The 22,959-nt window shown below is 39.4% G+C and overlaps 1 protein-coding gene across 13 annotated transcripts in view; it reads left to right on the forward strand.

The window, feature by feature from the left end:
* PAM (peptidylglycine alpha-amidating monooxygenase) overlaps positions 1 to 22,959 on the forward strand; it is a 173,311-nt gene that overhangs the window by 135,916 nt on the left and 14,436 nt on the right. For all 13 annotated transcript variants that reach the window (XM_068980032.1, XM_068980033.1, XM_068980034.1 and 10 more), the window contains 6 exons: positions 6,585 to 6,701; positions 8,505 to 8,577; positions 9,755 to 9,965; positions 10,406 to 10,606; positions 13,149 to 13,264; positions 18,639 to 18,738. In XM_068980032.1, coding sequence (XP_068836133.1) covers positions 6,585 to 6,701; positions 8,505 to 8,577; positions 9,755 to 9,965; positions 10,406 to 10,606; positions 13,149 to 13,264; positions 18,639 to 18,738 — 818 coding nt within the window. The remainder of the gene's footprint in view (positions 1 to 6,584; positions 6,702 to 8,504; positions 8,578 to 9,754; positions 9,966 to 10,405; positions 10,607 to 13,148; positions 13,265 to 18,638; positions 18,739 to 22,959) is intronic.

A 22,959-nucleotide genomic window follows, 5' to 3' on the forward strand; every position in this document is an offset into this window, starting at 1 on the left:
CTGTAAATTCTTTCATACCTTTAGAATTAATTAGACCTGGAAAATTGAACTTATTATCTTCACATCCAAGAGAAAACTGTAAGTTTACAAAGAGAATGTTTGTCTGTAGTCTACCCTTCTGTTTTACATTGCCGTTTCCTGTTGTACTTAAGCCAGTTTTTCAGTTTTATGCCACTTTCTCTGATTCTTCTTGGCTATGTGACTGTTATTCCTATCTCTTCTACATCTACAGATTAAATTTGATAACTGGAGGGAAGACTCTCCCAGTCCAGTGAGGTTAATCCTAATAAGAAAAAAACATATGTTTTTGTGGACAGGACACCCGGGTTTCAAACTTGGTTTCCGTTTCCTAGCTTTGAGGCCTGTATCGAGACATTTGAGTTTTGTGCCTCTGTTCCCTAGTCCAAAAAAATGAAGGCTTTAAAATCTTCCTCCTTCTCTTGAGTAACAGAAGTCACTTTGTTAAGTAAAATGTTCCCAGTGGCCTTACTGACCAAACAGAGCCTGGTGCTGTGATACCTGGTTCTTTGATATTTTCATCCTTATTTGGGATGTCTGTAGTGCTGGGTCCATCAGGGCATAAGTAGTCATACTGAGTTCTTTGTCTGCCCACCCTTTTTCCTCCTCATAGGGAATTTTTGCAATGTGTATAAGAAGTAATGTTTTACACGTAGTATTAAATTATATTCCATTTAAAGTCTTTATCTTCGTATAGTATGTCTTTGCTTTCCTAACATTGAAGGTATGTTTCCCTTTATTTTCTCACTTGAAAACCTGTGGTCCTTTCTCCAACCTCTTAATTTATATAATTACAACATTATATTTTACTTCTGTCTTCAGTTGCTCTTATTTATTTTGCATTTCCCTTAATTTTGATTGATGGCACAGAAGTTTATTTTCTCTCTATTCTAAATTCTTTTGCGTGTGAATATAGCAGTGCATTTCTTTTCAGCCTTATCTAAACTGTTTGATTAGCTGCTAATGTGCAAAATCATTAATGGGTGATTCAAACTGCTAAAATAAAGAACTGATGAATACCAGCCCGCAGGCCGCCATTCAGCCTTTTCCACTGAGTGCTTTTTCAGAGAAGCGAGCAGAGATCAGCAGTGCTCCAGGCACTGTGTGAAATGTGCAGGGTGTTATTATATTCTGTAAAAAGTTAAATGTGGTTGAAACAAAGACCTCTCTGCAGCATATAATTCGGGGTAGCTGCTTTAGAACACTAAATAAGCAGTTTGCTATAGCAACGGTGTATCCAGCTCTATAATCTGACATCCATTTGTGAACTGTTCAAGGGTTACTTTTCTTTGAATTACAAGAGAGTTTATAAATTACTTTATTTGGCAGATTTAATGTGAGTATGTGTGTTGTGTGTGTGTGTGTGTGTGTGTGATTTTTCCCATTTCAGAATTAAAAAAAAAATCAATTCCTTTTATTACTTGCCCTGTGTATTTACCAGGGGTCAGCTGTTAGTTGTATGAAGCTCCAGCTATCCCAAGTGAAAGGATTAAGACTCATCAACCAATCTATTGAATGACTGAATATCCCTTGACGCTGCCAATTTAAACATACAGACATCTGGTAAAGGGTATCACAAAAGATTCTCAATGAAATAGTTGGACCTATGGTGTTGTGGTTAATTCCTTTAAAGCTCTGGTCTCCCTAAGAATTCTAGAATGTTATTGTTATTTATGTTACTAAAGTAAATGAAAATACTCAAATGATGCTAATATCAGTAAATTCAAAATCTTGCCTAGTCACTGAGATCCTTAATGGATATGGGAGAAATATAGTAATATTATTATTAATAACCATAGAACTGCATTCCACAGGAAGAGTAGTTAGTTTGAAGCATCACAAAGAATGCCCTCTGTACATGCTAATGACATGGGGCTCATTTGTGATCATTTAAAAACCCTAAAAGATAAATGATATTACTAGTTGTTACATTGTGTATATATAAGATACTAAGAAAAAAACTTGCTAATTTAAGAGATCTGATATTTTCATACATCTAATATTTAATTATAAAAATCTGATTTATTTACTCCAAAATCTGATTTATTTACTCCATGGCTTAGTTATATTGTTACTTATTTTTCTTTTGGCTCTTTCATTTGCTGTTTCACATTTATTATAACATCACCAAAAAATGAATAACAAAAGGGTATGATCCCCAAATTAGTTAATTTTGCATTTTTCCCACCACTAGAAATTTGACATTTCTAGGTTGTGAATATAGATGCCCATACACAGTTTGGGTTTGTGACAGCAGAAGATCAACTCCTTTTTTTCTGTATTCATGATCAGTGTAGATCAGTTCCATTGATAAAGGATATTTTATCACTTAGCTGTGCATTAGCTACATGTCATTTGATATGACTCACATAAGCAGTGAGTCTGGGTTTATTTATATTTTTCCTTGACATAGCTTGTTCTCTTAGAAGCCAAGCCAGCATTACAGGTCCTTGACTTTGAGCTTACATGACTACCAGAGAATAATTTAAACTAGAATTTACATTTTTAAATACTTAAGTGTCTGGAAAAATAAACTAGAGCTATAAAAAAGCATAATTTAAGTTAGAGGAATTCAGCATATGCTTCTGAAGGTGTTGGGGTGGGGGAAATCTGCTTTCTCTCCACCAAGAAGTTGTAAAATGTTATTTCCTAAAATAGTAGGACCAGAGATGGAAGACTGATGGTGAATGTTTAAGTGAATGACAAGACAGACCAAAGAATACTGCAGCCTATTGCTTGGGGGAATCACAAACAAGTAACTATGTCAGACTTCCTATCTGGTTTGTCATTTTGCAAATAAGAGGTGTGGAATTAGGAATGCCAGGTTCCAGTTTTATCAGGATATACAATAGGCAATTGGACTGTCACTATTATTAGCTATCATTAGTGGGCCAGAACACTGCATGTCACGTGGACAGCATTTGGTATGAATTATGAGGACATGGTAACTTTGCATATTACTAACTCCTAGGTGGAGAAGTAATACAGTAGTGTATTCCATGCCCAAGTAAATAAACTGTAAGAATAAATGAAAATTTTAGGAAATACAAAATGGAAAAGGGTGTCTAAATATAATCATTGGCTTTTCCCAGTATCAATATCCCGGTTATGATATTGTAGTCTAGTTGCTCAGAATGCTACCATTGAGGAAACCAGGTAAAGTGTACCTAGAATCTCTCTGTGAGCCACCAGGGAAGCCCTATTGTGTGTGTGTGTGTGTGTGTGTGTGTGTGTGTGTGTGAAGTCATGTCCGGCTCTCTGCAACCCCATGGACTGTAGCCCTCCAGCCTCTTCTGGAGAATACTCCAAGAATACTGAAATGGATTGCCATTTGCTTCTCCAGGGATTATTTCTTGTAGCCGCATATAAATCTACAGTTACCTCAAATTTCCATGAAAAAGGTGAAAACAAATTTTAACTCCTTAAAGTCAGAGAAAACATTCTCACGTTGTTTAGATTAAAATTATGCCATTATAAATCATGAAATGTTTCTGAATAATGAGGAGTATGACTTCAGCCTTAAATAATGAATGAAGAGACTTCATCCTACTGTGTGTGTGCATACATGCTAAGTCACTTCAGTCGTGTCCAACTCTTTGCAAACCTATGGACTGTAGTCTGCCAGGCTCCTCTGTCCATGGGATTCTCCAGGTAAGAATACTGGAGTGGGTCGCCCTCCTCCTCCAGGGGATCTTCCCAACCCAGGGATCAAACCCATGTCTCCTGTGCCTCCTGCACTGCAGGTGGATTCTTTACCACTGAGCCACCAGAGCTCATGCTACTACATCTGAACGTAAAGCTGTAGCATGCTATGAGTGTTAGACATGCTGCACTTACGTTATCCAGTATCCTAGACAAGTGGGAAAAATTATCATCGATGGTTGAATTCAGTACCTTTGTTTTCTATGAGAATGGTTATGATTTTTTAGTACAGAAAGTCACACCAAAAAGAGACACATATATATGAAATCTAGAAAAATGGTACTGATGAACTTATCTGCAGGACAGCAATACAGACACAGAGAACAGACTGTGGACGCAGCAGGGGGCGGAGAGGATGGGACAGATTGAGAGAATAACATTGTCTGTGCTCAGGCGCTCACTCATGTCCGACCCTTTGTGACCCCGTGGCTGCAGCCCAGCAGGCTCCTCTGTCCATGGAATTCTCCAGGCAAGAACACTGGAGTGGGTTGCCATGCCCTTCTTTATGGGATCTTCCCAACCCAGGGATTGAACCCAGGTCTCCCACATTGCGGGCAGATTCTTTACCGCCTGAGCCACCAGGGAAGCCCAAGAATACTGGAGTAGGTAGCCTGTCTTTTCTTCAGGGAATCTTCCTGATCCAAGAATTGAACTAGGGTCGCCTGCTTTGCAGGCGGATTCTTTTCCAGCTGAGCTACCCTGGAAGCCCAAACTTATACTATGGCCAGAGGGAATTTGCTGTGTGTCACAGGGAGCTCAACTCCCTGCTTGGAGACAGCCTGGAAGGGTGGGATGGGGTGGGAGGTGGGAGGGAGGAGGTTCAAGAGGGAGGGGGACATATGTATACCTATGACTGATTCATGTTGATATACAGCAAAAACCAACACAACATTGTAAAGCAATTATCCTCCAATTAAAAGTAAATAAAAATACATTGAGAGAGAGGATAAACTGTTTGGTGTTTCATAGTACTAAGAAAGAGTTACTTGTGTTTGCCCATTATTGGTGTCTCCTGATTTATTAATATCTTGCGTATTCTTACATTCTAACTAATAAAATTGTATGTTTTAATTTAATAATGATGTCATAATTGTCTTACAAAATATGCTTTGTTGGTGATGTTACTTCCATTTCGTCAACTTATGTATGTTTTTTCTGCTGTGTGGTTTTAACTACACATAATAGCATATGTAAGCAGTATTACTTAAGTTTTAGTTGACAAAGCTGAATCAATATTTTTTATTCAATTGAATGCATCATTAATAAGAACTACTTCAGGGACTTATTGTTATCTTTCAGGGAAAATGTACCCAAAGAATATGACAGTCAAGAAGCTCAAATAGCTATGTGGTGTTTATTTTTAATGGCAAGAGAGTATAATTTTGAAATTTTTGTTCTCCTACTGGGTCTCTCCATAAGTTCCATAAAAATACCAACCAGCTAATCACTAGGAGTATGATAGATTTGAGCAGTCTATCGCCTTCCAAATTAAAAATATTTCTCCATAAATACTTAATGTTGTTCAGATTCTTTTTTTGCTTATATGGTTGAACTATAAAGTATTAGTAGTTTCTCTTTCACAACCTTGTCTGATTTTATAAAGGAAATTGTATTTTACAGGAATATTTATTGATCTATATACAGTGACTTCATCTGGCAAAATATATATTTTATATTTTTATGCTCCCTACCCTACATGTCTCAACTATGTGCTAATCAGTTAGTTCTTTGCTCTTGACACATAAGTTGATCTGTTGGTGCTTCATATATTTTTCTCTCTGTCACGTAAGCTTAGATTGGAAGGACTTGTCTTTGTGATATATCACAAATAATTTTCGAAACAGGAATTTAAATAGGTACAATGTCTGTGATAACTATCAGTTTAAAGAAATATTACTAATAATTCAGGTAGAAATAGAAATGTTCACAATATTTTATGATAATAAAAAGTATAAAGTTAAAAAGCAGAAATTGTCATTCATTTTAGTGTTTTGATTAATTATTACATAGAGGTCCATTTTTACTTACAGAAAAACTCTTATATGGAAACAGTTTTATGTCTCTAAACACATTTTTGTTTCAAGAATCGTGTTTTGTATTTTTGAAATATTTTGAACACTCTGTTCTGTGTCCTTGTGACATGTATTTGCATGTTGTACCTACAGCAAGTAAAATAGCAAACACAGTGTTAATCACACGCTTCATCCTATTGTGTACACTTTCCTTACCGTTACACAGAAAGTTAAACTAAGTTAGACCCTCATTTGTAGCGTGAAAGAAAATAGTTACTGAATTTAAACATTTTGAGGAACTTTTGAGAAAAAATTAGCTTCTTTGAGTTCTAGGCAGTGTTTCTCAAACTCTTATTGGCCATGACTCACCTGGAGATCTTGTCAAAGTGTGGATTCAGATTTGGTGGGTCAGAAACCTTGCCCCTCCAGGCGGTTCCCAGTCTGCTGCCCCACTAACCTTGTCTAGTTCCTCAGGCGATGGTATATCTGTGATCCAAGATACTGAAGCATGAAGGGCAAAGAGTGCAGTCAGACATGTCTGAGCCCTTCTCTTGATTCCATGTTTAAAACCTCAAGTGAATGGTCTGCAGTTGACTTCGTCGTGAAGTCGCTCAGTCATGTCCGACTCTTCATGACCCCATGGACTGTAGCCCACCAGACTCCTCCATCCGTGGAATTTTCTAGGAAAGAGTACTAGAGTGGGTTCCCATTTCCTTCTCCAGGGGATCTTCCCAACCCAGGGATCGAACCCGGGTCTTCCGCATTGCGGGCAGACGCTTTACCATCTGAGCCACCAGGGAATCTGATTGGCTTATTCCCATTCTAATGCCTTTTTTTTTTTTTTTTTACTAGCTCTTTTGATAGCAAGTTTGTTTACCAGCAAAGAGGCCTCGGACCAATTGAAGAAGACACTATTCTTGTCATAGACCCAAATAATGCTGCAGTACTCCAGTCCAGTGGAAAAAATCTGTGAGTTACATTGCGTGTGTTGTTATTAATGCTTGTGCTATTTGGTACAAAGTGTATCATTGGGTCTAGCCTTAGAAAGAGTATATTTTGCAGCAGTGGTGAGAAGACACAGCTTAAGAAAGCAGGAGACTGATAGAGCCATCCTTTCATTTTCTAAAGAGGTGGTTTTAAACCCTGACTGAACATTAGAATCACCTGGGAAGCTTCCAAAATTTAGATTCATATTTAGTCTGGGATGGGGCCCAGGTATCAAAATAGTAGTGTGAAAGCTCCCTCGGTGATTCTAATGGTAGTCAAGCTTCAGATAAAATTGATACACATGGCTAATGAAGTGAGTTGCTGCTCAACTAGATCTGAAGATTAAAAAAAATTTCTTAAGTGGAGAAGTTACATAACCAAACTCAGCAGCTAGTCACCATTAAGAAAAAAGGCTTCTCTCTTCCCATCTCAAAATGAAGATTAAACAAATGTCATTTTCAACTTTCCATGGCATGCAATTTGGCTTTGAAAGCTGCTCATTATTTGGTCTTATTCCTAGATTTGGCTTCTGGCAGCCAAAAAAAAAAAAAAATTGGCTGATATTCATTGTCTTTGAAAGAAAGGGGCACCTGCTTACAGAGTGTCCACAACCATTGTGGCCTGGCAGCTTCGGGAGCTAGACCCTACTTTGTCTTCTTAGGCACAGGCAGAGCCAGCTTCTTTAAAAGGAGGGGAGCCATCCACTTTGAATACAGCTGATTATGGGGATGCTAACAATTAGCTTTTTGTAGGATCCTGAGATGGTGAGTCAAGGGCCAAGTTCTAATACCAGCCCCACCACTCACTGCGTTTGCACCTGGCTCTTCAGTACTCTGGCCATCAGTCAGAAGTATTCTCATTCCAGATAGGAGTTAAAGAGGAAGGCAGAGCAACTGCTGCTAAATCAACGTGGCCAACAGTGGTGTGTCTGTGTTGAAAGCAAGTCATAACCCTCGCATTTGATGACCAAAAGCGAGATCTAGTTCAGTGTATCAGTCAAGATCAAGGTGTTACCTTCTTGGCTCCTGAAAACAAAAATCTGTGATGCCAGTACTTTGCACAGGCTAGAAGCTGACACATGTGGCTTGTGGATTGTCGGATTTGACCCCAAAAACATTCAGACATTGTCCATGTGTTTGTTAGCTCTGTCCAAATTCCTTAAGTCTCTGTTCACATTGGTTTATGATTCTCTTATCCAGGTCATCCCAATTGACTTGTTAAATAGATTAACTTTCTCTTATTATTATCTAGCATACCGCTTAACTTTGCTTAGCTGATCACAACTCATGTCTGCTGGAAGGTGTTTTCTTTGTGTTTTACTGTTTTTAGTATTAATAATCACTCAAAGCTTTTCAGCCATATATTTAATATTTTATATTAATACAATGCTATATTATTTTGCAGCATACTTGAACTATTCAAACCATATAAATCCACATTTATATTTGTTTTATACACATTTCTTAATGATTTTAGAACTTGTTTTCAAATTGATATTGTTACTTAATATACCATACTTTATAATAAATATTTGTAATTGATATGTATGCTTCATTTACATACTGTTAGAAGATTAAATACAAATTAAATTTTTTCACAAGGCAGTCTATTAAAATGGGTATTTTGATTTAACAATTCATTTTGGCCTTTTCTAGAGTCATACAGGTATACATTTATCAGTATATAAATTTATATTGCTGTTACAAATTAATTAGCAGAAAACTTTCATCTCATGTGTACTTTGGGAGTAATTATATAATTAGGATGGTTATTTGTTTTTTGCAGGTTTTACTTGCCGCATGGCTTGAGTATAGATAAAGATGGAAATTATTGGGTCACAGATGTGGCTCTTCATCAGGTAATCTTCCATTTGGCATTTCAAATAGAAATTCCACTTGGTTATTCAAATAGAAGCTGGGCTTCTTTGGTGGCTAAACAGCAGTAAACAGTCAGCCTGCAACGCAGAAGATGCAAGAGACTCGGGTTCGATCCCTGGATTAGGAAGATCCCCTGGAGGAGGGCATGGCAACCCACTCCAGTGCTCTTGCCTGGAGACTCCCATGGACGGAGGAGCCTGGAGAGCTACAGTCCATGGGGTCTACTGAGTGCACTACTGACCACGCACCTACGGGCATAGAAGTTAATGAGGCTGTGCTTTCAGAATGCTCTGGAGTTGTCTGGGTCTTTTTCTGTGACCCAGAAAGTTTATAACAAACGAATGGAATGGCCAGGTCTGAAATGGTTCATTTAGCACTCAGTGCTCAGGAAAACTTGCACATAAATGATTCAGTCACCCTCCTGTGTGGGGCTGCCAGGAATCTTAGGGCAAGAGGTGAAGCTGCCCCCTACCAAATGTGTAGCTCCCCCAGCCTCCTTCTGAGCTTTCTGTATTTCTTTCCTCTGTCCCCAGGTCTTAGTTCTGTTGTATTTCTTTATGTGTTTTATGTATTTTTCATACGCCACCTTAATCTTCTATAAATCGAGGCAAGATCTCTAGTGCATACATGTTTATATGTAAAACAGCAGTTTTTTGTTCTTTTTAAAGGAAGTTAATACGTACATCAGAGTATAGTCATAATGTTTAATCCTTAAAGGATAAGCTCATGTTTAAAACCTGTTTGATGAATAGGTGGGAAAGAACTAGGAAAATTAGTATAAGAAACTAGAACTCAGTAGGCACTGCTAGCCTTCAAGCATCCTCTCAGTGGACGTTTATTGCTCTTGCATTGTCTGGGGTGCACCGAACTGGTAGCTGAGGAAGAAGTCGGAGAGGGTGGAAGGGCATCCACGTGCTAGTCTCTGCTCACCAGTAGTGACCTGAAAGACCTTGGGCAGGTCCCTTAATCTCTGTGAGCCTCACTCATCAAATGAAAGAAGCAGACCAGATCATTTCCAGAGTCCCATCCAGTTCTGAAAAGTACCTGCTTGTAAATACGTCTCTTGAGAGCTGACCCTCGAATTGCCTGAGTCAGGTAGGTGGGCGTCAATAAGTAGCCGTGCAAAGTGAGTGAGGCTTTCGTTCTTTTTTTGAAAAGGTGTTCAAACTAGATCCAAAGAGTCAAGAAGGCCCTCTGCTAACCCTGGGAAGGAGCATGCAACCAGGCAGTGACCAGAATCACTTCTGTCAGCCCACCGATGTGGCTGTGGATCCAGACACTGGAACCATCTATGTGTCAGATGGCTACTGCAACAGTCGCCTTGTGCAGTTTTCACCAAGTGGAAAATTCATCACACAGTGGGGAGAAGGTACTCAGTTAGACTCTTGATCTCGGCTTCTCATTCTTGGCCTGCATCACAAGGAATAAGAGGCTGGCCATCCCTCCTTTGGGAGGGAATGGGCATGGCCATCCCATTCTTTGGGATATAATTATCCCTTGAGTGAGGAAAACAGGGCTTCCAAATGCATCCAGCTGGTTGCCCACTCTCTCTTTCTCACTCACACATACACACAGAGTCTTATAGGAGGAAAGGAATGCTTCTACCCAAAAGCTTTAAACTTTATCCAAACAGGGAGAAAATCTGTCATGTATTCGTGGGCAAAGATACTAACTGCTTCACCTTATTTTCCCCCTGGTTCCAGATATTTAGTGGCTTACTGTAACGAATTTTGAAGTTTAGGAGACTTCAGAGTCAGAGTCTGGGTGATTTTACACATTGTAAGTCTGAGGTTTTTCTTCATTCTGTAGCGTCTCTGGAGAGCAGTCCTAAACCAGGCCAGTTCAGAGTTCCTCACAGCTTGGCCCTGGTGCCTCCCCTGGGCCAGCTGTGTGTGGCAGACAGGGAAAACGGTCGGATCCAGTGTTTCAAAATCGACACCAAAGAATTTGTGCGCGAGATTAAGCACCCATCGTTTGGAAGAAATGTGTTTGCAATTTCATACATACCAGGTATTTCATTTTTATTTTCTGTGTTTTTTCATACTGCTCTCCATCCTTAAAAAGTGTCTGCGTGATCTTCATATGCTCGTATGGTAAACCATTTTAAACTCAAGCACCACTGTTCTTTATACAGAAATAATGAACTCAAAAGATTTAGCAGCTGTTTGTGATGGATTAAAAAAGCATCCCCATATATTAATTTTCAGTTTTTTGTTAATTTTGATCATTTGCTCTAGTTATTAAATGATTAATATTTTGTCTTCATCATCAACAGATGGTGTATGTTGATAAACTCAGTATTCAAAATACTTCTGCTTCACATTTTTTAAAAGAGTGATGGCCAATTTTTTAAAGATAAATAGGTGAAGTAAGTAGGGGCTTATGTGTAAATGTTAGGAGAAATGATCAGTGAAATCTGTAGTTTTTTCTCATTTTCAAAATAGATTTTCTTGACTTAAAGAAAACCAGAAAAATAATTCAAACTTACAAAATAGGGTTTATTTAATTTATATTTTAAAAACTTAGCATTTCTTTATATCATGAATACTGAACAATTGAAAATATATTTCTAGAATTTATATATGATTTTTGCAATACATTCAATAAATAAATCTATACAGGTATTAAAGATGCATTACTACATAGTTATCACAATATTTCTATTTCTCATGCTATTAAAGTTGCATATGGCTGCTATCAGGGTTTCCTTGGGGGCTCAGGTAGTGAAGAATCTGCCTGCAATGCAAGAAACTGGTTCAATCCCTGGGTCAGGAAGATTCCTAGAGAAGGAAATGGCAACCCACTCCAGCATTCTTGCCTGGAGAATTGCATGGACAGAGTAGTCTGGCTGGCTACTGCTCATGGGTTCTCAAAGCATTGGACACAACTGAACAACTAACGCACACATGGCTAATATCTTCTCAGGCAGCCCCCAATTTATTTAAGACATGGAATAAAGGGACTCAAGTGACTGAAATAGGAACGAGTTGGCTTCCCTAAGGAATAAGTAATTAAAAAGTAATAAAAGACTCATTAATGTTAATCAAAGATAAATTCTCATGTTGGTTTTTACCTCCTATTTAAAGAATAAGTTTGGTAAGACCATTTACTTAATCAACAAAAGACCATATAGTAAAAGCTATGGTGTTTCCATTAGTCATGTATGGATGTGAGAGTTGGACCATAAAGAAGGCTGAGCACTGAAGAACTGATGCTTTTGAACTGTGGTGTTGGAGAATACTCTTGCGAGTCTCTTGGATTGCAAGGAGATCAAACCAGTCTATCCTGAAGAAAATCAATCATGAGTATCCATTGGAGGGACTGATGCTGAGGCTGAAGCTCCAGTATTTTGGCCACCTGACGCCAAGAACTGACTCACTGGAAAAGACCCTGATGCTGGGAGAGATTGAAGGCAGGAAGAGAAGGGGACGATGGAGGATAAGATTGTTGGATGGCATCACCAACTCGATGGACATGAGTTTGAGAAAGCTCCGGGAGATGGTGAAGGGCAGGGAAGCCTGGAGTACTATATAGTCCATGGGTCACAGAGTTGGACATGACTGAGAGACTGAACAACAACAAATTAACTCAAGAAAGAGGGTGATCAAGTTGATAGTGAATAAAAATAAACCAATATGAGAAGAAAAACATCAGGAGAAGAGATGAGAGGAAATCTGGTTAAAAAGAGAATCTCAGCAAAAGACAAAGTGTATTATAACTGGAATTCTCTCTACAATGTTACACAGTAGTAATTGACATTGATAGTGTTGATATTTTTTAGTATGATGTGCTAAAGAACCCTATCCTGAAATCCTTAAATAAGATGAAAAAACCTTCAATACTGGTTTAGTATTCTGTATATTTTATTGTTTTAACTCTTTAACATGTAATATTCAATCATCTGCAGTACTAATCAAAGGATCAGTTTCCATTTTTTTGGATAAACACTACTAAACTAAGAAATATGATTTACTGTAAAGAGTATTCATTGAATTAGTATAAAAATTGGTCTAATTTTTTTAAATTAGGAAAAAATGTCTTTGATAATTTGAAATAGTTGCTTAAAATCAGATCATTCGTCTATTTATACTATGACTTCACTTTCTTTGCCTATTTTTCTCTGATTCTACTTGTAGCTATAGTAGATATTACATATTTTTTTAAAAGATCTGATACCCTAAAGTGATTGCTTTCAATAACCTGACTCTTCCCATACCTATTTAATATATCTACATATATATTCCTCTAGCTATGTCATCTCCTCTATAACTGTGGGTTACTGATTTCATAACTATGAATTACTGATTTCTACTGGCTTCCTCAGTGGGACAGGCCTTGCAGTTCTTGGTTTTCCTATTCCAAGGTTAGCCTCCTAACCTGTCTGCTCCTAATCTTATTACTCAGAGACATCTACTAAGTATTTTGTTTTCCACGTTTGTTGCCAAATGTAGGGTTGACCCCACGTTTCTTGTTTGTGCAACGTGCACACATGTATGTAAAAGCCAGTCTTATCCATATTTTAAAGGAAGGTTAACTGGATATGTTGTCACAGGTTTGCTCTTTGCGGTGAATGGAAAGCCTTACTTTGATGACCAAGAACCCGTGCAAGGATTTGTGATGAACTTTTCCAGCGGGGAGATTATAGATGTCTTCAAGCCAGTACGCAAGGTATTCACATACACTAACTATGTATCAGTTTTCTTGAGGATAAAACTAAAATGTGAATCTTGGAACTCAATTTATACTTCAGTCACTTTTTTAAAATTTAAAGGCGACGTGATGGTTTTCTGGCTAGGTTGATGGGAATGCTGTATACTGTGTTTTATTTAGAAACAATGCCCTTGTCTATTCCTAGATAAATTTCTTCAGATGCAAGTTAGCACTATATGCAGTTCTAAGGTCCTTAGTAGACTTTTGTACATGATAGCAGGCTTAAATTCACTGCAGTTAGAATATTGCAAATGTAAGATATTTTACATTTTAGATATTCCTGGTTTCATCCAAGTAGAAAAGACACCACAATATGTTAAACTCTATAGTTCTCTTAGATTCAGTAAAAATCTTGCTTGCTTTTTTTAATGTTATTTTAATGTTACTACACTGAGCACCAAGACTTGAAAACAGCACTCCTGGAATCAAGTTCTAGAGACTTGGTTTCTGTAAAAGACTCAAGTCTAGTTCTGGCCTCACAGTGGCATACCGTGGTTCATTCTAACAGTGCTTTATGCCAACATGGTGACGACGGTGCGGTGTGCCCAGAGCCCTCTGTCTCCTCACTTAACTTCCCTGCAGAATAATTGTCAGAATGACCAGAATATTCACATGTACCACCTGAATGTGCTCGTGGTACAGAAATTTTAGCTAAAATGCTGCAGATAAGAGCTATTTTTCAAAATTTGTAAAGATTTATCAGCTTCAGTGGGTCAAAATGCAACTTTTCATAAGCCACTGGATAATTATCTCCAAACTCAATTTCTTACAGTATTCTCTAAGACACCAAATTTGCTAGCTTAAAAAAAAAAAAAAAAAAAGCTTTACAATACCAGTGTTAGAACACTGACAGCCTGTCTGGGATTTACTAAGCTTCATTCTTAAGGTATCTATTAAGCACCTATCTATGTCAGGCATTATACTAGATACTAAGGCTATGATAGTGAACAGGACAGGGCACAGCCTTTCCTTCAAATGGAGTTTTAGCAAAACTTACAGGACCCACGTTGAACCAAACTAAATCTGAAGTAAAGATTCCAGTACCAATTTCTTTATTTTTTTTTTTAGTTTCTTTTGATAAATTGATATAACAAGCAAGACTTTTCATGCAAGTATTTCACCTAAAAAGCAATAAACAATCAAATGCCCGATCATAATAGCCCTTCAGAAACAAATTCATTAGACTGATAATAGATGTTTTATTTCAGTAGTGTTTCAGATCCTTATTGATTATCTGATCTTCATTGCTTTGCCACTTTGAGCTTCTTCATATCTGTTGATAAAGTGAGGGATACTTCACTTCCTGTCAGAACTTCACTTTGTTTTCAGTGTTTGCTTGATTGTTCTTTAAATAATAAAATACTGTGTCAATTGGGATATTAACTTTTAATTCAACTGTGCATCTAGAGAGCAACACCAAGTGCTAAGCTAGAGGCTAGATTCTTAATAAGCTTTACTGTCATAAAAATATAAGCATCCCTGAATGAAGGTTTCAGGAAGCCTTGTGCCTGAACATCAGTATTCATCAGACATCCCATGATGAGGAAGTCACAATATACGGGTCAGTACAGCAAACTGGAAAAGAGACTCTGACTCCAAGGCAAAATTTGCTTTTCCTTTCAATAAACAAGACTTGCTACTATACCGAAACATAGAAATGTATTCTGTGTTGACTCAGTAAGTTGAAACCCATCTGTGAATCGCTCAGACTTTTCATTTAGATTATCATCACAAAGATTAAGTTTGGGTGAGGAGACTAATATGGTGCAATATTATTACTTACTCTTATGGGGCTTCCCTGGTGGCTTAGAGGTTAAAGCACCTGCCTCCAATGTGAGAGACCTGGGTTCGATTCCTGGGTCGGGAAGATCCCCTGGAGAAGGAAATGGTAACCCACTCCAGCATTCTTGCCTGGAAAATCCCATGGACGGAGAAGCCTGGTAGGCTACAGTCCATGGGGTCGCAAAGAGTCGGACACGACTGAGCGACTTCACTTCACTTCACTTCACTTCACTTCACTCTTATGTAAGAAGTGCTTTTTCCTTCAAGTCAAAAGTCAAGTTTTACATACTGAGTCTGTGCCACTGTTTGCTCCTGTCCACTGCTCGTGCCTTTATGTAGTTCAGACCTCCCTCTTCCATGACATTCTTTAGGAATGTTTATGTTGGAATATACAATCTCCATCTTTATCCCTGTGCAGCCGAACCGAGATGGTAGGACAGTAGGGAAGATGATTCTACCAAACGGTGTCAGAAAGTTCTGAGGGCAAAAGATGTATCGTTGCTCTCCACATTCTTCCCCCCATAATCACAGCAAAGCCTGTGGTCCTGCCGTCTGCCTTCACACACACCCTTCAGGCTCTAATTTTTTTGTCTTCTTTATTTGCAAGGCTGCTCATGTGGAAGAGGAAGGAAATAATCCCCACTGCGCAATACTAAAAAAAGAAAGAAAAAAGGGAACAGTAACCCCAGATTCATGCTATTTCTCCGACCCTAACTATGGAGATTAAAATCACAGTATTTGACAGTATTTGAGCCTGAGGTTCACACAAGGGAAGTTACCTATCCAAAGCCACACAGGACGTAGCACACCTGGATCTTAAACACAGATGTTTTATACTTTAAAATGTGTTTAATATTGAGGCCAGGGGACGTATTAAATCATAACATGAACCAATTTCTTAGAGAATGATTTTGCTTAAGTAAGTTTCAACTTGTCTTGTTTAAAGCACACGTAGTTAAGCTATGGAGAACACAAATTCCTTATGAATTTTTAAAACAAAATACAAGCTGTTGAGGGCAGATTGCTCTGGGCTGTGTCACCAGATGCCCAGGAGGATGCTAGCATTCTTTCCTCTATAATTTGATTTTGTTAGGGAGAAGTACCTCAAGAGAAGATGTCAAAGCATAGAGTAGAAGATCTTTAAATCTTTTCGACTCTGAAGTCGTAAAACTTAGGCCTAAATCTGACAATGTAATGTTGTTTCAGTTGACACCAACAGTGAAATAATGCATTGAAAAGATGGTGCCTGTGACTGCAGTAGGAATAGGGGTCTCAAAGTCCCTTTCACTAAGCTTCCCCTGAACCCCTCCTGTGGCCCCAAGAAATTTCCACTGAACTCCTGTTACCCTGGATCAGTGTGAGAACCACAGATAGAGGTTCACTGTTGTTATAGCCTTGAACTGATGGCCCTTCCAATGAACAGTTCAGACATTACCCCCCCACCTTTGTTCCTCCACCTATTATAATATTTTTCCCATCAGAAAATGTGAAGTACTTTACAACCATATTGTTGTTGTTCACTCCTAAGTCACGTCCAACTTTTTGTGACCCTATGGACTGCAGCACACCAGGCTTCCCTGTTTTTCACTATCTCCTGGAATTTGTTCAAACTCATGTCCATCGATGATGTCATCCAACCATCTCGTCCTCTATCGTCCCCTTCTCCTCCCATCTTCAATCTTTCCAGCATCAGAGTCTTTTCCACTGGGTCAGTTCTTCACATCAGGTGGCCAAAGTACTGGAGCGTCATCATCAGTCCTTCCAATGAATATTCAGGGTTGATTTCCTTTAGGATGGACTGGTTTGATCTCCTTGTTTGCAAACCGGTTTTTTAAAACATGTTTTTGTAGAGAAGAGGAACTCCCTGTGATTTTCCAGCCTTTTTGCCACCAATCAGGTGAACCCCGAATGAAGATGAACATTTCCTGACTGGCTGAGGAGACTGCAATAAGGCAGCGTTTGGATTCCTGGCTCTCTGTCCTTCTCCTGCTCTTTTGTCAAGCTCATTTGATAGTCTGAAGGAAGGCGCCTCCTTGGCGTGGGCTGTCTCATGTTTTTCTTTTCAATGTGACCAATTGTTGCTGATTTTAAAAGACAGTAGTTTCACCAGAGCATGTATTCTGGCCCTTTCTCGGTGAGCTAAGAACAGAAGCTTGCCTCCTTAGCACCCTTTACACTCAGCAAACCAAAGTGGACAGAGGCTGGCTGATAAGCCCACAGTCAGGATAGTGTTCCCGTTCATACTCACTGATCATATTTTTTAGAATGGTGTACTCATTCTAAGCAGGCCTCCTGGCCTCAAAGGTGAAAATACCATCCATCTCCTGCCAACTGGTGGACACGTGGCACCTTTGAAAGCTTCGGTAGAAAGATGGAAATGTCAGCTACCCAGCATTTTCAGCCTGCTTTTCCAGGAACTAGCCTGGTGACCCTGAGAAAGTCACATAAGAGAGCTGCCCTTTCTGCTGTGTCCTCGTGAGTGAGATGGCATGATGTTGAAATGAAAATGTGTGGTGCAGAAAGACATCGTAAAACACCAGTGTAGCTGCAGTAGGCACAAAAGCCAGCAAATACTGGAGGGAACACTCCATTTGTGTCCTTTGCTGAAAGAAAATATTGTCAACACTGAGCTTCAGAGTAGGAGTATGCCATATTACTGCAGAGCTCTTAATATGCATTTCAGAAATAATCAGAATGCCCTGAATCTTTAAAATGATTCCTCTTCTCAGTAACACATAAATACTTTTTAAGGAAGTGTATCATAGCTTGATGGGAATTAAAAAAAAAAAAAAACTAATGCCTGGTCCTTTTTGGGAGAAGGCAATGGCACCCTACTCCAGCACTCTTGCCTGGAAAATCCCATGGATGGAGGAGCCTGGAAGGCTGCAGTCCATGGGGTCGCTGAGGGGTCCTTTTCAGTTGTCTTAAATAAAGCCAGCAAATTTGACAATGGTCAAAGTTAGAAAAACTATGAGGGCAAAAGGGAAAAGTGAAAGTCGCTCAGTTGTGTCAGACTCTTTTGCAACCCCATGGACTATATAATCCATGGAATTCTCCAGGCCAGAATACTGGAGTGGGTAGCCTTTCCCTTCTCCAGGGAACTTTCCTGACCCAGGGATCAAACCCAGATCTCCCTCATTGCAGGCGGATTCTTTACCAGCTAAGCCACAAGGGAAAACCAAGAATACTGGAGTGGGTAGCCTTTCCCTTCTTCAGCGAATCTTCCAGAACCAGGTCTCCTGCATTGCAGGTAGATTCTTTACTAACTGAGCTATGAAGAAAGCCTGAAGGCAAAAATAAATATAAATAATTAGACAAATATAAACAATTAGATAAATGGCATAACACCAACTCAACAACACTGTAAAAAAGTAATCCTTTTGTAAATGTTCGCTTTTTCACATCTTTGGTCTTGAGCTGCTTCCATCGCTGTTTCTTTGGTTTGAGTCACATGCGTATGGTTCTCTCGTGTGCTCTGCTGTGCCCTTCCGCCTCTTCATGAAGAACCGGGCTCAGGCTCGCCCTTACCGTGTGCTTCTTGTTCCGGCAGCACTTCGACATGCCCCACGACATCGCTGCATCCGAGGACGGGACCGTGTACGTCGGAGACGCTCACACCAACACCGTGTGGAAGTTCACCTCAACCGAAAGTACGGCTTTTACAGCGTGATTGTCCACACTTTCCACTCAGGTTTATTGCTTAAAAACATGTGAAAAGAAATGTGCTTGTCCTTCTCTTTTTATGGTTAGCAGCGTAGGAAGTCAAGGTATGATTCAGTTCACTTCAGTTCAGTTCAGTCGCTCAGTAGTGTCCGACTCTTTGCAGCCCCAAGGTATGATTGGCAGTTGTTAAAAGACCTCTTTGGTAGTCATTTCAGGGATTAAATGTCTCTAAAGTGGGAAGCAACATTTTTTTTTTTTCCTGCTGGAAGTTATCCCCTTGTTTCCACAGATAGATTCCACAGGAAATTCTTGATGCCTGAAGTAATGTCTATTACGTTGAAAGCCCACATTAATTCCTACTTAGCTCTACAGGGAGGAGCTGGCTCTGGCAAAGCAGAGAGGCTGAGGGAGGCATCACTTCCCAAGTGGCTCTTCGGCTCTCAGTAGCTGAGGAGCATCTCAGAAGACCAGTATCTGAGTCAGACATGTTTCATCCCAAACAGGAGGCACTCTGCATTTTCCCTTCAGACTTCACATTGTTCAAAATACTGAACTGCCTTTTCATGAATTCACAAATCATGTCTGGGGACAGAAGAGCGTCTCGATCAGGATCAGGCCCAGCTAGTTTGGGGATTTCCAATTGTACTTTGGACACTATTTCTAATTCTTACAGGGTATTCTAAACTAGCCTCTAAACTAGCCTTTTTCTACTAAAACACTTAAGCTTTCTAACTTGAACAATACCAAATACTTAAGAGGCCATAAAACTCAGTGTCCAGAAATGCTTTTAAAATATGTCAGGGTACAAACAGGAAGAGAAGATGAGGTTAAGGAGAAGAATTGAGGATATTAAATTTGAGGTATTGGGAGTTACAACAGATTTCTTTAAATAGAGAAAAAATAAAGACTGGTGGCCTTGATGAAGGTAAGAAATACTACTTATAATAAGGACAAATGAAAATTATAACAAGGAAAAAATACAAGATATAACAAAGAAAAGTAAAACAATGAATCCAAAAACTTTAATCATATAGCATACAGGTCTTGGGCAAGAATCCCTTAGAAGAAATGGAGTAGCCCTCATAGTCAAAAAAAGAATCTGAAATGCAGTACTTGGATGCAGTCTCAAAAACGACAGAATGATCTCTATTCATTTCCAAGGCAAACCATTCAATATCAAGGTAATTGAAGTCTATGCCCCGAACAGTAATGCTGAAGAAGCTGAAGTTGAACAGTTCTATGAAGACCTACAAGACCTTCTAGAACTAACACCCAAAAAAGATGTCCTTTTCATTATAAGGGACTAGGTTCACTAGAATGTGAAAGTAGGGAGTCAAGAGATACCTGGAGTAACAGGCAAGTTTGGCCTTGGAGTACAGAATGAAGCAGGGCAAAGGCTAACAGAGTTTTGCCAAGAGAATGCACTGGTCATAGCAAACACTCTCTTCCAACAACACAAGAAAAGACTCTACACATGTTCATCACCAGATGTTCAATGCCGAAATCAGATTGATTATATTTTCTGCAGCCAAAGATGGAGAAGCTCTATACAGTCAGCAAAAACAAGATCAGGAGCTGACTGTGGCTCAGGTCATGAACTCCTTATTGTAAAATTCAGACTTAAATTGAAAAAAGTGGGGAAAACCACAAGATCATTCAGGTATGACCTAAATCAAACCCCTTACAATTATACAGTGGAAGTGAGAAATAGATTCAAGGGATTAGATCTGATAGAATGCCTGAAGAACTATGGATGGAGGTTTATGACACTGTACAGGAGGTGGTGATCAAGACCATCCCCAAGAAAAAGAAATAGAAAAAGGCAAAATGGTTGTCTGAGGAGACCTTACAAATACCTGTGAATAGAGGCGAAGCAAAAAGCAAAGGAGAAAAGGAAAGATATATTCATCTGAATTTAGAGTTCCAGAGAATATCAAGGAGAGATAAGAAAGCCTTCCTCAGTGACCAGTGCCAAGAAATAGAGGAAAACAATAGAATGGGAAAGACCAGAGATCTCTTCAAGAAAATCAGAGATACCAAGGGAACATTTTATGCAAAGATGGGCACAATAAAGGACAGAAAGGGTATGGACCAAACAGAAGCAGAAGGTATTAAGAAGAGATGGCAAGAATACATGGAAAAACTGTACAAAAAGATCTTCATGACCCAGATAATCACGATGCTGTGATCATTCACCTAGAGCCAGACATCCAGGAGTTCAAAGTGAAGTGGGCCTTAGGAAGCGAACTACGAACAAAGCTAGTGGACATGATAGAATTCCAGTTGAGCTATTTCAAGTCCTAAAGTGTGATGCTGTAAAAGTGCTGCACTCAATATGCCAGCAAATTTGGAAAACTCAGCAGTGGCCGCAGGTCTGGAAAAGGTCAGTTTTCATTCCAATCCCAAAGAAAGACAATGCCAAAGAATGTTCAAACTATCACATCAGGTGGCCAAAGTATTGGAGTTTCAGCTCATCTCACACATTGGCAAAGTAATGCACAAAATTGTCCAAGGCAGGATTCAACAGTATGTAAACAGTGAACTTTCATATGTTCAAGCTGGATTTAGAAAAGGCAGAGGAACCAGAGATCAAATTGCCAACATCTGGTGGATCATTGAAAAAGCAAGAAAGTTCCAGAAAAACATCTACTTCTGCTTTATTGGCTAGGCCAAAGCCTTTGACTCTGTGGATCACAATAAACTGTGGAAAATTCTTAAAGAGATGGGAATACCAGACCATCTGACCTGCCTCCTGAGAAATCTGTATGCAGATCAAGAAGCAACAGTTAGAACTGGACATGGAACAACAGACTGGTTCCAAATAGGGAAAGGAGTACTTCAAGGCTGTATATTGTCACCCTGCTTATTTAACTTATATGCAGAATAATAAAATGCCAGGCTGGATGAAGCACAAGCTGGAATCAGGATTGCTGGGTGAAATATCAATAACCTCAGATACGCAGACAATACCACCCTTATGGCAGAAAGCTAGGAAGAACTAAAGAGCCTCTTGATGAAGGTGAAAGAAGAGAGTGAAAAAGGTGGCTTAAAACTCAACATTCAGAAAACTAAGATTATGACATCTGGTCCCATCACTTCATGGCAATTAAATGGGAAAACAATGGAAACAGTGATAGATTTTATTTTGTTGGGCTCTAAACTCACTTCAGACAGTGACTGCAGCCATGAAATTTAAAGATGCTTGCTCCTTGGAAGAAAAGCTGTGACCAACCTAGACAGCATATTAAAAAGCAGAGACATTACTTTGCCAACAAAGGTCCATCTAGTCAAACCTATGGTTTTTCCAATAGTCAGGTGTGGGTGTGAGAGTTGGACTATAAGGAAAGCTGAGCACCAAAGAATTGATGCTTTTGAACTGTGGTGTTGGAGAAGATGCTTGAGAATCCCTTAGACTGCAAGGAGATCAAACAAGTCCATCCTAAAGGAAATCAGTCCTGAATATTCACTGGAAGGACTGGGCCTGAAGCTGAAACTCCAATACTTTGGCCACCTGATGCGAAGAACTGACTCATTTGAAAAGACCCTGATGCTCGGAAAGATTGAAGGCGGGAGGAGAAGGGGACAACAGAGGATGAGATGGTTGGATGGCACCACAACTCCATGGACATGAGTTTGAGCAAGCTCCAGGAGTTGGTGATGGACAGGGAAGCCTGGTGTGCTGCAGTGCATGGGGTTGCAGAGAGTCGGACATGAATGAGTGACTGAACTGAACTGAACTGAATAAAGTCCTAGTTAGGGCTGAGTGCACAGAGGTGCCTGAGGACTGATGCCCTTCGGCAGTGGCTGTAGACTCCCCTGTCAGCGCGCCGGTCCCACCACCTGTCTCCACAAAGAGAAACCAGAGGGTTTGGGCAGATAAGAAAGCAAGGAGAGATGTATAATTCTCAGTTGCATGACTGAAGTCAGGCTTTTCAGAATAAAAATAAATGATTAAATACCCTTAAAGATGGAAAAAAATTTCAGAAGTCTAATTAGTATCTTCATTTTACACATAGGAACATGATACTTGAACTCATTAAGACTTCTGTCTAAGCCACTTTAATTCCAGTATTCCAGTTCCACTCCAGGGGTTGGTACTAAACAGAGATGCATATCCGAGTCAGCTGGGGAAGGTTTTCAGAGCACACATGGCCAGACCTCACTCACAATCTGTAGGAAAAAGAGGGGTTATAATATGAGTATCTTGG

Source organism: Capricornis sumatraensis, chromosome 9 (genome assembly GCF_032405125.1).
Source record: "Capricornis sumatraensis isolate serow.1 chromosome 9, serow.2, whole genome shotgun sequence".
NCBI classification, from domain to species: Eukaryota; Metazoa; Chordata; class Mammalia; order Artiodactyla; family Bovidae; genus Capricornis; species Capricornis sumatraensis.